Source organism: Myodes glareolus, chromosome 4 (genome assembly GCF_982192425.1).
Source record: "Myodes glareolus chromosome 4, mMyoGla1.1, whole genome shotgun sequence".
Classification (NCBI taxonomy): domain Eukaryota; kingdom Metazoa; phylum Chordata; class Mammalia; order Rodentia; family Cricetidae; genus Myodes; species Myodes glareolus.
In genome coordinates, this window is record NC_142029.1 from 13101668 (window position 1) to 13117925 (window position 16258).

A 16258-nucleotide genomic window follows, 5' to 3' on the forward strand; every position below is an offset into this window, starting at 1 on the left:
GCCCAGTCCTCCAGCATGCCTCCTCCCGCTGTCACACTGCAGGGCGTGAGCTACTGGTCCAGCAGTTCTCCACACTCTGCTGCTTCCCCGCTTTGTACCTGAAGACACTTGGGGAACTGAGGCATGGAGGCCAGCCTGACCTGGAGTGAATCTTTTCTCACTCACTAGGTGTGTAAAAGTATGAGCCTATAATACCAGCACTTGGAAGTCTGAAGTAGGAAGATCATAAATTTGAGGTCATACAGGGCTATATAATGAGACTCTCAAAAAAAAAAAAAAACCATGAAACACTCAAGAAAAATGACTAACTCAGGTAGCTCATACTCAGCATTTACCGGGTTAATTTTGTTTATTCTTCCATGGCACTCAGGCCAAAGAGCACTGAAAGACAAATTAAGAGACATAATATTTATTGTGTTGCCATGGTTTCCAAATTAACAAATAAAAGTTATTACTCCATGTTCCTCGCAACTTCCCTTAGATCCAAAATGTGAGATACTATTTCTCTTAATTAGATCTTGAAATGTATTAACCATTTTTTAAAGAAATTTTTGGTATTTGAGGACAAATACTTAAATTTTTCTGAACAAAAGCACGAATGTGTATTAGATAAAATCAAAAAATAAAATCTAGAAAATTTAACTCATCTTTTCCTAATGTCAAACAACTGTTTCATCCTTTCAGTCAAAAGACCTTTTGACAGGAAAAACAATCTTTAAAAAACAATCTTACCAAATAAGAAAGGAAATCTAAGGTTAAGAAGTTTAATTACTGAGGGTCTGGATACAACCAATAAATGGCCCAAGTAAAGCAAACCATTGGCTCTGCAATGGTACAGTTTGACCCAGGAAGGGAATGTGAGCCAGCATGTAAAAGCACTGTGGGGAGGAAGGATATGGACAGCAAAAGTGACAGTGAATGTCTCCGTCACACCTAGACAAAATGAATCCTTTAGTGTAACAATGCTACCTTAACTCCGGACAAGACAACTAATCAAGGGACTTGCAATACTGAGAGCAATAGTGGTTGGTCTTCCTAGAGTGGGTGACTAGCCCACGTCAGAACGAGTGGGGTAGATCAGCAGGAGAGAAAGAGGCACTTCAGCTCCACCTCCACCTTCTCTCCTCAGCTGAGGATAAGGGAGCAACAGAGACTGGCTCAACTCGTGCACCAAGACACCTGAAAGAATTCTGGGTAAAGTCATAACTTTCACCTGCTCTTTCAGAGGACATGCTAGTAAGTAATCAATAAGCAGAAAAGAGATTTTGATTTTTTTAAAACTGAGTAGAAATGGAAAGCATTCACTTCTCATAACTGAAAAAATGACCCCTGTTTCATAATCATTTAAGAATTTTGCAAATCAATATTGAGAACATGTTTAAACTACAAATAGGAGTAATTTTGAATCATATGAAATTATCTTTTTCTGACAAATCCAATTTGCACAGAATAATCTGAATCAAATACATAAAGTAAAAAAAAGGTCTAAGATAAAATTCTAACTTGACCTGGAACTCTTTAGGACTCACTGAAGAGAAGCCATCTTCACCTTTCTCCCTAGATGATGGCGAACACATACTGAGTTCAGTAACTTCCATACACAACAGCACATCCAAGTATCAAGAATCTGCTAAAGCCCACCTCTCGCCTTTGAGCTCCCAGTCCTTATTCTCAAGTCACCCTGAAAACTATATGTGGGTATCTCATAGCCACCTGAAATACAACATATGCCAACATGCAATCATGCTCTCCCCCCCTCATTCTGATGCTCCCTACCATCTATCCAGACGTATTCGCCAGAGTCCTGTCTCTGCCACCCATCCATAGCTATTCACAAAGCACCAACTACTTATCTTCCCATTCCAACCACCCCCACTACCTGTGGTTCATGACTCACTTCCCTGCAACAGCCAATGCCTCTTCTCTGATACAGTCTCCAGCCTATAATAAGCCATTCTTTTGATCCTGTCACTCCCTTGCAAAAAACCTTCAATATTTCCCCCATTGCTTTTTTAATTTTGATAGATATTTATTCACAGAAAGGTACCAGAGAGGCAGAACTAGCTATGGGAGAAGTAGGAATTTGAAAGCAGAGTTTGATAACATTTTTATCTCTCTTCTGTCCCACACCAGGTGGCTCTCCTGATAGGAGACAGAAATTCTGAGTTTTTCTTTTAAGAACATGCTTGAATGTAGAGAAGAAGAACCATAATTCAACTCCAAAACCAGCTGTGATTTTTGAGTCAGAAATATCATTATATCGAGAAGTAAGGAGATATGTATATTAAAGTAGTGAGATTTTACCCTGCAGAGAATATTGGTATCATAAGTCAGATTTTTCTTCACTTAGCTTTTAGTACAGACTAAATCTTCTAAACATAATCTATGAGTCTATCATCAGGATTCTCAGCCTCATCCCTGCTAACGCTTAGGCTGTGCACTTGGAAGTTTAGCAATATCCTCAGCCTCTACCCACAACTGCCAGGCCACCTTCCCCACACCGCCCTTCACTGTGACAGACACAGATGTCTGCATACATTGCCAAACATCCCCAAGGAACAAAACTAGCCCCTAGTTGCAAACCACTAACTTGAATTAGCTAATTCCTTTTTCTTCTCCTCTGTCTTGGTTGTCACACTGAGGAAACTAGAAGTATCACAGTTAAGGGGGCAGGAACCATGGGAAATTCCAGCGCTAGCCTTTCCTAGTCTCATGGCTTTGGCAACGTTACTTGATGTTCCCATGGCTTATATTAATCACTGATAAAATGGTGATGCATAAAAAGGTCTGTGGCTGTTCGCTAAAGTACTGAGACAGTGTACAATAATGAACACAATAGATGTTAGCCACTACTGTTAGTCCTTGAATTCTCCACACTCCTTCAGCCTCACAAGTTTTCGAAAAATTCTCTGACAACTCCCTTTCCCTTGGGGAATATCCCTCATCCTTCAAACCTCAGGTGAAAGGCCACTTCCTCCAAGGAAGCCTTCCCAAGGCCCTCAAACATGTCCCCTGTGGCACACTCTCTAATGAAACTGTTTACTGTTCTCTCAAGGCACTTAACAAAGTTATAAATACACATACTACATATTTCCTCAATTCTAAGAAAGCCAGTGACTACAGCACACAGATAACTGGTTCTCAAGACAAAAAGGAATTGCTAAATATCTAAAATTTGAAGAAGAATCCATTGCGTGGTCTTCAATGTCTATTTCTCTCTAGATTAAGGTACCTGCTACTCCACACCCTCTAAACACAGCAGTGTCCACACAAAGTAGGTGCTTAATAAATGTGTGCTGAATGAATATCAGAAGTTAGCACTGCCGGGTGTGGTGGGTCATGTCTACACGCTTAACTCCCCAGTCAGTCAGCGAGCACTACATAGGGAGATCCTGTCTTACAACAAACAAACAAAAACAGCCAGGTGGTATCAGACACCTTTATCAAGGCAGAGGCAAGTGACTCTGTAAGTCTGAGGCTAGCCTGGTCTATATAGTGAGTTCCAGAATAGCCAGCGTTATAAAGAGAGACCCTGTCTCAAAATCAGAGAAACAAACAAAAAACAACAAATAAGAAAACCAAAGTTCATGTTTGTTTTAAAATGAAGCTATAGCCTTAAATGAAAGCTGGAATTAATACTCATAATTCCTGCTGACTACGATAATTCTTTACATTTTAAGAAAGCTTTTTACTTGTCAAAAGTTTTTTTAATCTTTTATTTACCATGACCTAAAAGTAAATCAATTCCTAAGAATAGCAGCATTACCATCGGCTCTGATCAGCTCTTATGGCTGCCACTTCATAAAGCCCTGGTACAAAGTGTCTTTTTACCTAAGCATAATCCACCTCTTTCTACCCTTTTCCTCAGGATGTTAATCTATAATCAAAACCTATAAACTTCTGGTTCTCCTAGATGCCTGAATACCTATTATGTCCTTAGGCAATAGACAGCAATTCAATAAAGCAGAATCAACAGATGAACTTATAAACAAAAGAAACACACACACACACACACACACACACACATATATAATGGAATATTATACAGCTACTAAAAAGAATCAAGGTTGCCTAAAAGAAAATCAGATAGTTAAGAGCCAAAGATTGGGGAAGTCTGCTATGAATCTGTCTTCCATACATGACAGGGCTCTTGCCACTGAGGAACTCACAGCAACTATGGCTGTCCACACAAGACTCACAAAAGATGAAGTCAGTCAACATTTCAGCGTGATGGGGAGGCTCTCACAAGGCCCCACCCCTAGCTAAAGAGCTACTGGCAACTGATGGCTGCTGGGAAAGAGAGAGTCAGTTTTCTCAGGGGTGTGATCTGGTAGGCTGCCCATGCTCTCTGGCAGGTGTACCCACACCCATGTGCATACAGACAGCCCAAACTGGACTTTGTGAGCTATTTAAAAAGAAAAAAAAAAGGTTATGAAGTTGGGAGGGAGCTGGGCGGAGCTGTGGGGGAGCTGGGAGTAATGAGGGATGGATATGAGCAAGCTATATTGACTACCTGTGAGATTCTATAAATTATAATAAACACAGTCACAGAAAAGGAAAGCTGTCTGCGGCCCTTTCTAGAGACTTCAGTTCCTCCTCAAAGCACCACTCATCATGTGTAACTGTTTAAAAATGGGGGGGCAGTACATTTTCAGAAAAATAAATTTTATTCCCTTGTGTGTGTGGCATGTGGTATGTACACATATGCTCTAGGACATGTGTGTAGGTCTGTGTGTGTGTGTGTGTGTGTGTGTGTATGTATGTTTGTATTATGTGCATGTGGTGGTGTGTAGATCTGCATGTATGTGTGTGGTATGTACACATATGCTCCAGGGCACAAGTGTATATGTGTGTGTGGTATGTACACATATGCTCTAGAGCACATATGTAGATCTGTGTATATGTGTGGTGTGTACACATATGCTCCAGGGCACGAATGTGTGTGTATGTGTGTGTGGTATGTACACATATGCTCTAGGGCACATATGTAGATCTGTGTATGTGTGGTAGTTACATACACATATGCTCCAGGGCACGAATGTGTGTGTATGTGTGTGGTGTGTAAACATAATGCTCAAGCACACATATGTAGGTTCAGTGGACAATTCTGAGAGTGGTTCTTCCCTCCACTTTGCGGTGGCAGGGTCTCTCGTTTCTGCCATGCTAGATACTTCAGGTCAGCTGGCCCTCAAACTTTCAGGCAATCCTCCTGCCTCCTCCTCTCATCTCACCATGTATGAAAGGATTCCGGATGTGTGCTACCGCAGCTGGCTCTTCATATAAGCTTCTGGAATCTGAACATGTCAGGTTTGTGGGGCTTTTATCACTGAACCCTCTCGTCAACTCATCTCCAGTTTTAAACCAAACACTTCAGTAATTTTAATTTTTACCTAAAAGTTTTTAGCATATAGAAATACTTAGCATCACTGTAAAGAAGTGCTTTCTTCATTTTTAAAATATCATTTGTAGTTTAAAAATATCTGGCTTCTAAAGTAGCTTTATGGTCAGCTTTTAGATGACTTTTCCTTAATACTCGCCTACTCAATTTTTAGGTAATGTTACTCCAAATACTCTTCTACAAAACTTGGCTTCTACACTAAAATACCTGCTCAGCAAGCATGAAAATCAGCCTTCAGTCCCACAGAACTCACATAAAAAAGCAGTGCACACCTGTAATCCCAGCATGAGTGGAGCGAGAGACACGAGGACCCTGGGACCAGCTCCAGGCTCAGTGAGAGATCCTCTCCCAAAAACATGAAGTAGAGGAGCAACTGGGTGCAGAGGGCAAAAGCATTTGATGCACAGCCTGATGACTTGAGTCTGAGCCCCAGACCCCGCAGCAGGAGAAAATGACTTCTGAAAGCTGTCCTCTGTCCTTACAGGCATGCGGTGGCACACATAAACACATATTCAAATATAAAAGGGTGGAAAAGAGCAATTAAAAAAGACACTCCTCATCAACGTCTGGCCTCCATGTTTGTGCACAAACACACACAATACAAAGTAATTTTAAAAGGGTGTGGCAACACAAACCTGTGTTCCCAGTGAGAGTGGGGAACAAGGATAGACTTGGAAGAGTCAAATTTCAAGGTCTTCATAGGGAATTTGAGGCTAGGCTAGCCTACATGAGAAATAACTTTTAAATACCAACAACAAAAAAAGTTCAAATTAAAATAGCAAAGAGATATCACTGCCAACCTACCTGACTGAAAAGTTTTTAATAGTTCACCCTTCTAGAGTAGATAATTCAGTATTTTTAGTATAATCATAAAGTTGCACAATCATCACTATTACCAAATTCCAGAAGGTTCCATTATCATACACCTGAGAAGTCACTCCCTAATGCTCCTAGCTCTGGTGTCACAATCCATCAACTTCTATGGTTATGCCTACCCTGATACTTCATACAAATAAAATCACAATTAAATGTTTTTATTTCTAATTCAAATGCTAGCTAGCTTTCAAGAGGAAACCAAAGACTATGCACTCTGCAGTAAGCCCAAAGGAAACAATGCCAATGCTGAATGAGTCCTTTACTTGACCTTTCAAGTCCACAGCGACAGCCGGAATCTGAAACACAGTTGGAGCCTCAGGAAGAAGCCGGCTCTGAGAGCTATCCTAAATACACACATACAACAGGAAATGCTGCAAAGAATCCAAAAGCAATGTCCCTTCCCATCCCCCAATCCTTTCCACTGCCTCTTACCCTGCCTCAAGTCATGAACAAACAGAAATAAAAACTTCCTCGAAGCTCTGTTAGTATCTAAAAGAATTAAACACAAAAACTCCAGCACAGTGCAAGATTAAGCTCAGTTGGTGCTGTTTGCGTAGCATGTACAAAGCCCTGGGCTCCAGCTCCAGCACCATGTAGGCCAGATATGGTGACACATGCTTGTAATCCCAGCATTGGGAGGTGGAAACAAGAGGACTAGAAGTTCAAAGTCATCACTGACTATATCGGGAGTTCGAGGCCAGTTTGGGCTTCTCAAAAAACAAACACTAGATAGACAGATATATCTATCTATCTATCTATCTATCTATCTATCTATCTATCTATCTATCTATCTATATATATATATAGAGAGAGAGAGAGACAGAGAGAGAGAGAGACAGAGAGACAGAGACGGAGGGAGGGAGGGAAGGAAGGAGAGAGGGAGGGAGGGAGGGAGGGAGGGAGGGAGGGAGGGAGGGAGGGAGGGAGGGAGATGGATGGTAAATAAATTCACCCAGCCAGCAGCTCTGGGAGCTATGAGGCTCAGTGAATCACAACACAGTTCTCAGAACTCCAAATTTTAAGTATCCTAAGTAAGGTGCCTGAAACATACATAACCCACATAATGAAAAACTAATCTCAGATGAATTCTCAGAAAATCAAATTCAGAAGTGATACAAATCTAAGAACATTTTACCAGGACAGATTTACTTGCATGTGAGAGGCCAGTCATACACAATGTCTTGTTCCTAGAAAATATCCAACAGCTATCTGGCAAACATCTGCCTCCCAGCACCTGTGAGCATCATCTGTGCTCCCCAGCACACACCTCTCTAGCGATGTTACTCAAAGCCTCGTCTTCTGCAGAAAATCGATCTTTCACGGGTGTTCTTTTCCTTCCAGAACCAGGCGTTCCCATCTTGTTTTTTTAGAATAAATCTTTAACTCTGAAAAATGAGTTTACTTGTGTTCAGCCCTGAAACAAACAAAAACAGTAAGTTAGAATTTTTCCTTGCAGAATCATAAGGCATAGTTGAACATTTAATTTTGACACTGCAACTTTAGCTCTCCTCAAGGAAATCAGGGACTGAATTCCTTTTTTCGCTACCAAATTATTTTAGTGAATTTTAGAATATTTAAATTTATATCAATTACCAACTTGCTAACTTCACTAAGCTATTCACAACAATCTATGAGAATATCTTAGCTCAGAAAACTGTAATCAAGCTGCAATTGCATCTAACAATATAAAATTAACATGACTTTTTCTAAAATCTATTTCCAATCATGAAAGATATTTCAGAAAAGGTATTCAGCCCAAGTATTTGAATATACCAACAAGATTTAATATTGAGCTTTAAAGTAACAGAAAGGCAAGTTTGCCTTTTAGTGTAATTTAAAAGTCAATTCCAAATAAATCACAACACACAGAACAACTAACTGAAGGTCTGTTACTCTGAAGTTGATTATAAACAACACTGCCCATGCAATAGTATTTGAGTTCTGGCTATTGCCGGGTACTACAGGTGCTGAAGATACAGTGACAAGATATGTCACCGAACAACTAAGAATGCATTTATGTACACAAAATCACATGGATGTGTGTGGGATATCTGTATACTGTGAAGATGTATTGCTGTGATTGGTGTAATAAAAAGTTAAACACTAATAACTAGGCAGGAGAGATAAGTGGGATTTATAGGCAAAGAGAGGAAGAGGATAATCGAGGCACACAGGAGATAACATGGAGACACAGCTTGGAGTTGGACAAACAAAATGAAAGCTAAAAAGCCACATGGTAAAACACAGATTAATATAAGCAGGTTAATTTAAGTTATAAGAGCTAGTAGGACAAGTCCAAGGTAAGGTCAAACTCTCATAATTAATAGTAAGTCTCAGTGTCATTATTTGTGAACTGGTGGCCAAAAGAAAAAAATCTACCTACAAATGTGTGTGTATAATAAATACATATATATAAAACCTGAGAGTAGAAGCAAAGCTGTTCAAAGGAGTTCAAAGAGAGCCAACATGGGGGAAAAGAACATCAGTCAAAATAAAAAAATATGTGTATATGAAATGTATATGTATAGTTAGAAATGAAACTCGTTATTATGTACAATGACTATATGCCAATAAAATTATACTTTTCAAAAGAATATATCTAGGACCTATTACAATTGTATTTTTAGATACAACCATTTACAGAGGAAAGACAAACTCTTCCTAAAGAATTTAATAACAAGGATGATGAAGACAACCTAATCTGAGACTGAATACGCCCATGAGAGGGAAGAAGCCCTTGGTTCAATTTCTATCATGACCATCCCCAAACTTCCCCACGACAGAGTGTAAAATGCATGACAAACTGCATGCCCCCCTTTTCCTAGACACACTGCTGAGAAACAGCTCATTTAACCCAACACCCAGTAAGTCTAAATGTTTTTCCTAATTTCAATAGAAGAAGCTGGAGACATATCACTACAATAAGACACACCAAGATACCCAAGTTAGTTTGCCTCCTTAGGCTATATTAAAAAATAAAAGTGGCTTTAATGTACTTTAATTTACTTGGTTCAAGAAAATTAAGCAGAAACACCCCACCAAAAATGTTTTTCCAAATGAAAATTCATGCCAGTCCTACCTTTTCTGATAGGACTTTTTTTTTTTAAGATTTGAGTAATTGCCTGAATGTATGTCTATGTAACACATCTGTGCGCAGTGCCTGAGGAGGCCAGAAGAGGGCAGTGGACCTTCCAGAACCAGAGTAACAGACTGTTGTGAGCCACCAAATGGGTGCTGGGCACTGAACCTGGGTCGTCTGAAGGTAGAAAGAGCTCTTAACTGCTGAGACATATCTCTAGTCCCAAACTGGTTTATATTTGTCAATAAAGGTGGATGCCAGGCCGGGTGGCACACACCTTTACTGGGCAAGAGGGGTATGTGGCAAAAGCAGATAAATTTTTCTTTGAGTTTGATGACAGCCTGAGTTCCAAGGGTACACAGTGAAACCCTTCTCGCAAATAAAACAACAAATTAACACTGAAGGTGACTTACCCCTTCACTATAATAAATATATCTAGACAAATAAATCATTCCAGAAAGTATCTTTTTTTTTTTTTTAAGACAAGGTTTCTAAGTGTAGCCCTAGATGGCCTAGAACTTGCTCTGTAGACCAGTCTGGCCTCAAACTCAGAAATCTGCCTGCCTCTCCCTCCTGAGTACTGGGATTAAAGGTACTATTTAAAGTACTTTAATTACCTCTTTTAGTTATGTAACTCATGAAACTGACAATAGGCCACTCCTCGTCCTTATTTACAGTTTTGGACTGTGCTCTTTTATAGTGCGAGGGACGGAACCCAGGGCTGCACGTAGAGAGGGCAAGGACTATGTGAATGAGCGCATGCTCGGGCCTGTTCTTTTTTCTCTGGAGATGGATCCTCATCATGCTGCCAATCCTCTTGAGCACCTGAGTTACAGAACTCTATCACTGTGCTGGCAACAGTTTTAAGCTTCTAACTAAACAGAAATAGCCTTGGGTCATCTTCAGCATGCACATGTGATACCGCTAGCCAAGCTAAAGACTTTCACTGACTCAAAGAATGAGCTATAAAAAAATGAAAATACTTTTGACTATAACTATTTTACTGTGAAGGACATTTATATGATGAAAAGAAAAGGCTATAAGGTGTTTTATGATATTTAAAGTCTACTTCTGAGAACACAAAGAAAAACATGAGTTTGGAGATGGTAGCCTTGCAGGTTTTCAGCCTCCTCAGCAGAAGGTCTTCACAGAAACAGAACTATAGAAATTACTCAACGGTAACTTAAAATCTGTGCAGATTTTTCTTCATAAATCTTGTCTCAAAAGAAAAAGAAAGACCTCTATATGAACTTTAAGGTCAGCTAATGATGTGCAAGCTAAAAGGCACAGTGTTGAAATGCACCAGTCTCTGCTCCTCATTTCCACAACAACAAAGATGAAGCGATGGAATCTGGTGGCAAGTTCACTGCACTCGGTTACAACTATTCCAATTCCCCTGTATGGTTTAAAATGTTTTTAAAAACATATCTACGGAATGTAATGGTTGAGAAGAGTGAATGACTAGGTCAACAAAAGGCATGGGAACCGAGGAATTATATTTCTTAAAACACTTTATTTGGAAAAAAAGTAAAGGTAATATCATACAAATAGTTACATATGCACTTGAAAAATAGCGATTGACAAAGGAAAGAATGGTCCAATTTAATGAATTAAAGGAGAGATCATGGTAGGGCGGTGATGGCACACATCTTTAATTCCAGCACTTGGGAGACAGAGGCAAGTGGATCTCTGTGAGCCGTAAGGAGCCTGGTCTACAGAACGAGTTCCAGGACAGCCAGGACTATCCCACAGAAACCTTGTCTTGGGAGGAAAAAAAAAGGGCAGGAGGAGAGAGAGGAACAAAAAGAATTAGTTCAAGATATCAATTCTACAAATATCAAATGAGATTAATACATAAAATGAGAAAGTCATTTGTAAAATCCATAGAAATGAAAAGTATATCAAGAAACTGAGAAAAAGGTATAAAAATTATTTAAATATAGCTGGGCCTGGTGGCATGTCTCACGATTTCAAGTTCAAATGTTTTTGGCTACAGAGTGAGACCCTGTCTCATAAATAAATAAATAAATAAATAAATAAATAAATAAATAAATAAATAAATAAACAAACGAAAGACGGATAATAACTATACAAGGCAAACCCCCAGGACTTCACAGAATAAGGGAAGGGGAAACTAAACACAAACTCACTCCCCAAACAACATCAGAACCTATAATGGTTTTGCTAAGCTACTATTTATGCCTACACTCCACAGGGTTAGCCTAAGCACTGTTAAAAAAAAAAAAAGCCTTTTTAAGACTTGTGGTCTGAAAGTACACTATCCTCCATACCCAACACAAGAGATAATCTGTCCACTTCCTCTCTTCATAAGATGGCAGACCGGTGGTTGTATTTCCCTTCTTGCTAACCCTGCTATTCTATAAATGAACAGTAATAGGTTATATGTCTGAGACAGTTTTTATAATAATCAGTTATGAACCACAAAGAACCCAAACTTGGATGATGTACTTTTACCAACAAATATATTCTCTGCACCCCTATAAGCAAACTACTTTCTAGTATTGTTCAAATGGCCATCTTTCTCTATGCCTGTTGAAGTATCTCAGAGAATGAAACAGTAGGGGGAAAAAATACATATTGTTAAAGATAGAGACTTAAAACTGAAATAAATACAAAGCGAGAAAAAGGTCTAGGGAAGACCTTATTTCACTGGGTAAGAGTCTTTAGTGTTCTAACCATGAGGACCTGAATTCAAATCCCTAGCACCCCTGTAAAAATTAACTGGGTGTGGCCTTGTACCTGTAACCTCAGCACTACAGGAGGTGAAATAGGAAGGTGACTGGGGTTTGGTGACTGCCAGCAAAAGACCCTGTTTCTGGGGAATAAGGTAGAGAATGACAGAGAAGAGAACCAGCATCCTCCTCTGGCACCACACATATTTGCATATACACCACATACACCACATACATTAAAACAATTATAAATAAGTGAAAGTGAACAATACAAACCAGGTAACAAAGAATAAAGCTGGAAGCAAAAACAAGAAACATGTAATTGATTTAAAATTTTTGATACAATTAATACAGAGGAGGTTTTTTACAAAATACGTCATATAGTTTTACTTGGTCTGTATTTTAAAAAGTACCTGCTATTTAAAATCCCCTCACTCAGGAGGCAGAGGCAGGTGGATCTCTGTGAATCTGAGGCCAGCCTGGTCTACAGAGTTATTTACAGATCAGCTAAGATTACATAATGAGACTCCCATCTTAAAAATATAAAATAAAAAAAGGCTACCAAGAATTTGTGAGGCATTTTTTTTGTACGGTATAGCCATTGCCTTGTAGTTGAACAAAAGAGAATGGGAAAAATCAAAGTGGAAAAGGTCAGAGAGAAGGTAGCATACGACCTATCTATCCTTTTTGAAGATTATTTATATTATATGTTCCATACACATAAGCACAGGTGCCTGTGGCAGCCAGAGAGTCTTGTACCCCTAAAACTGCACTTACAAGAGGCAGTTAGCCACCTGATGTGAGTGCTTTAAGCCAAGCCTAGGTCCTCTGCAAGGGCAGCACACTCTTTACTGCTGAGCCAAATCTGCAGTGCCATAACTTATCTATCTGTAATGATGCTCTACTAAGGAGGAGGAGGGGAAATACAAGCTCCAGAGATAGCTCAGCAGGTAATAGAACTGGAGGACCCACTGCTGCTCCACTGGAGGACCCAGGTTCAATACCCAGCACCCACACGATGGCTTACAACTCTCTGTAACTCCAGTCCCAGGGGAATCTGATGTCCTCTTCTGGGCTTTGTGGGAACTACACACACACATGGTGCAGCCATACACGCAAGCAACACACTCACACATGTAAAAATGAGGAAATTTTAGCGAAGGTCTATTATCTTTCCTTTGCTGTTTCTTTTGGTACTGTATTCAAGAAACCACTGCTTATCCCAAGGTCACAATATTTGCTCCTGTGTTTATTATTCATGAAGTTAACTTTTTAATATGGCATAAGGCCAGGGATCAAGTGTCATTCTTTTGTCTGTGAAAATCTACTTGTCCTGGCATTACATGTTGAAAAGGCTACTCTTTTTCTAGTAAAATATCATGTTACCCTTGTAAAAGAAAATCAGGTGGTGGGCCAAGATGGCTCCATGGATATACGTGCTTGCCAAGCAAGTCTGCCAACAGACCTGTGTTCAATTCCCAAAACCATGTAAAGGTACAAGAAAAATAACCAAGTCCGCAAAAGTTATTCTCTTACCACACACCTGAACCATGGTTTGCCCACACACTCCACACCCACACACACTAATAATTAAATAGAACTCTGTGTCACCTGGCTATAAAAGTAAAGGCAGATGGGGTGGGGGGCGTAGTTGGTTCCATACCATCAATTTATATATTTTTCTTTATGCTTGTACCACATCATCTTCATTAGTGTGGCTTTGTATCGTGTTTTAAAATTGGAAAAAGTGAGTCATCCAACTTACAAAGTGTAACTTTAAACCTTTTGGCATGTGAGTCCTATGCACTTCCAAGTAAATTTTAAGAACAGTTTGTCATTTTTTGGAAAATAAATAAATAAATAAATAAATAAGAAAGAAAAAAGCACCCTGAGTTATAACAGCAATTACAATGGCTTTATAAGTCAACTAGGGAACAATTTTAATAATATTAAGCCTCCAACCCATAATAATGGGATTCTTCTCAGTTATTTTAGTCCTCTTTATTTTGTTCTTCCGTATCATGTTTTCAATGTGTAGGTCTTGCATTCTTTATTAAATGCATTCCTATGTAGCAACTGCCATTTAGAAGCTCAAACAGATAAGTTTCTATAAATTGTTACATGCGACAGAAAATTATGTTATCACTGACACCAAAAAACAACAAAGGTTGTGAAATCAGAGTATCAAAACAAAGGTGTCAAAGAAAAGCTCAGAAGACAATTCTCTAGATATATTTGGCCTTTGGTTGAGTCAAGGGTGGATAGGTGAGAACACAAATACAAGCCAGGTGTAGTGGCACACAGCTATAATCCAGCACTTGGAAGGCTGAGGCAGGACTTGCAGCAACAAGGATGACACCACTTTATGTCTCATACTGAGTGAGGAGCATTTTTGATCCAACAACTATGGACTCCAAGGGTACCGACTCTTATATGTACATTCCAACACAGACACGTAAATCTTTTTAAACTTAATAAAAAAGATTAATAATAAAGAAAAATTACATGAATAAATATGACTGTCCCAATTTTTTTAATCTATAATAAAACAAAACAGAAAATGGCATGAGCTGACATTAATAGCTTTAAGTCATAGCTGATTGACATCACGTAATAAATAGCAGTCTCAGAAAACTGAAGGTAAACAGAAAAAGAAGAGACAAATTTAATATCCTATTCAGTAGAAAAGATGGAAAATGGCATATAAACTAAGTTGGCAAATGTGCTAAAATATGCACATATAAATAATAACAAAGCAATGAATACATTCACACTTTCACCTGTAAGCTTTAGTGCTGCTGATTAACTCTCACACTAACAGCTGTAACAGAGCTGCTTCCTAGCAGAAAAGCATCAACTCTGGGCTGGGAAGACAGCTTAGAAACTAAAGCCCTTGCAGTAAAGGGTTAGAACAAAATTTTGGATTTCCAGCAGCCATGTAAAGGACAAGTGAATGTGTCCCCTGCTGCCTCTCCACCCAAGCCTCCATGTAATCTCTGGGGAAAACTAGCTAATTAGTTAAGTGATCAGCAAGCTCCAGGTTCACAGACACTGTCTTAATATATATGGTAGAGAGCAACTAAAGAAACCTGACTTCAACCTCTAACCTCGTAGGCATGTACACCAATGCATACACACAGGAATACCACACACACATAATGCATATACAAAAAGCAACAATAATTTTATAATAACCAGCTTCAAGACTATAGCAATAAACTAAATAGAGGACTGATCCATTTAGTCTATGAGAATAGCTGACTAAAAATTCTGTACCTTGTCCACTGTTTTGATGGTTGTGGTGCTAGACATAAGAGCCAAGGCCTTGCATATCTAGATGATCAAGTTACATACCCAGAACCTTTATCCACGTTTTTGTGTCAGGCAAGTTTTATTTATTAAACCACAAATAAAATGTCACTATGTTTCCCTTTTGTCTAAAATTAAGAAAAGGCTATAACTGATATAAGAAAGTACAGTAAATGAGAAATGAATAAATGAGAATTAGTAGACTCACTAAAACTGCTTTTGTCTGCCATTTATTACAGAAAAAGTAAGGACTACTGGTCTAATTTCAACAATGAAAAAGAGCAACCGGGCAAGAGAGTAGCTGGAGCCCTTGCTCAGCACATATCACGCCCTGGGTCTTGACATCCAGTACTGAAGGGGCTGAGGGGATCCTCAATTCAATTAGTTTGATTTTTTAATTTCATATTCAAAGTTTAATTTATACACATATGATCATAATTTCAAACTAAATTAATACTGTTTTAGTGTCTTTAAAATCAAAAACTGAGGGCCAAAGAGATGACCTAATGGGTAAAGGCAATTCTTACCAAGCCTGATGACCTGAGCTCAACCCCCAAGACCCACATGGAGGAGAGAACCAACTCCTCTATATACCCACATCATGGTGCATGAGTACTACAAACATGCACAAGCACACAAATAAATGTAATAAAAAATGTTTAAGACTTGAGTTCCAGTTATACATAGAACAATAACCACAATTACTTTATTTACTTCCTTAAACTCCCACAAATCCTAAGTTTTGAGGCATGGGTGACAGTGGGAGGCTGTAATTTCAATACATATTTAAGATGCATAAAGTGGAGAAGGTTAACTGAGGCTAGCCAGCATAAGGACCTGTAGAGAGCAACTCCAACAGGAAACACACGGCCTGACCTCTACAGAGCTGTGCAGCATCTCTAA

At 39.1% G+C, this 16258-nt stretch overlaps 1 protein-coding gene across 16 annotated transcripts in view; it reads right to left on the reverse strand.

Moving 5' to 3' along the window:
• Lrrfip2 (LRR binding FLII interacting protein 2) overlaps positions 1-16258 on the reverse strand; it is a 107093-nt gene that overhangs the window by 78668 nt on the left and 12167 nt on the right. For all 16 annotated transcript variants that reach the window (XM_085688931.2, XM_085688928.2, XM_085688926.2 and 13 more), the window contains exon 3: positions 7542-7688. In XM_085688931.2, the coding sequence (XP_085545057.1) occupies positions 7542-7631 (90 nt within the window). In that variant the 5' untranslated portion in view covers positions 7632-7688. The remainder of the gene's footprint in view (positions 1-7541; positions 7689-16258) is intronic.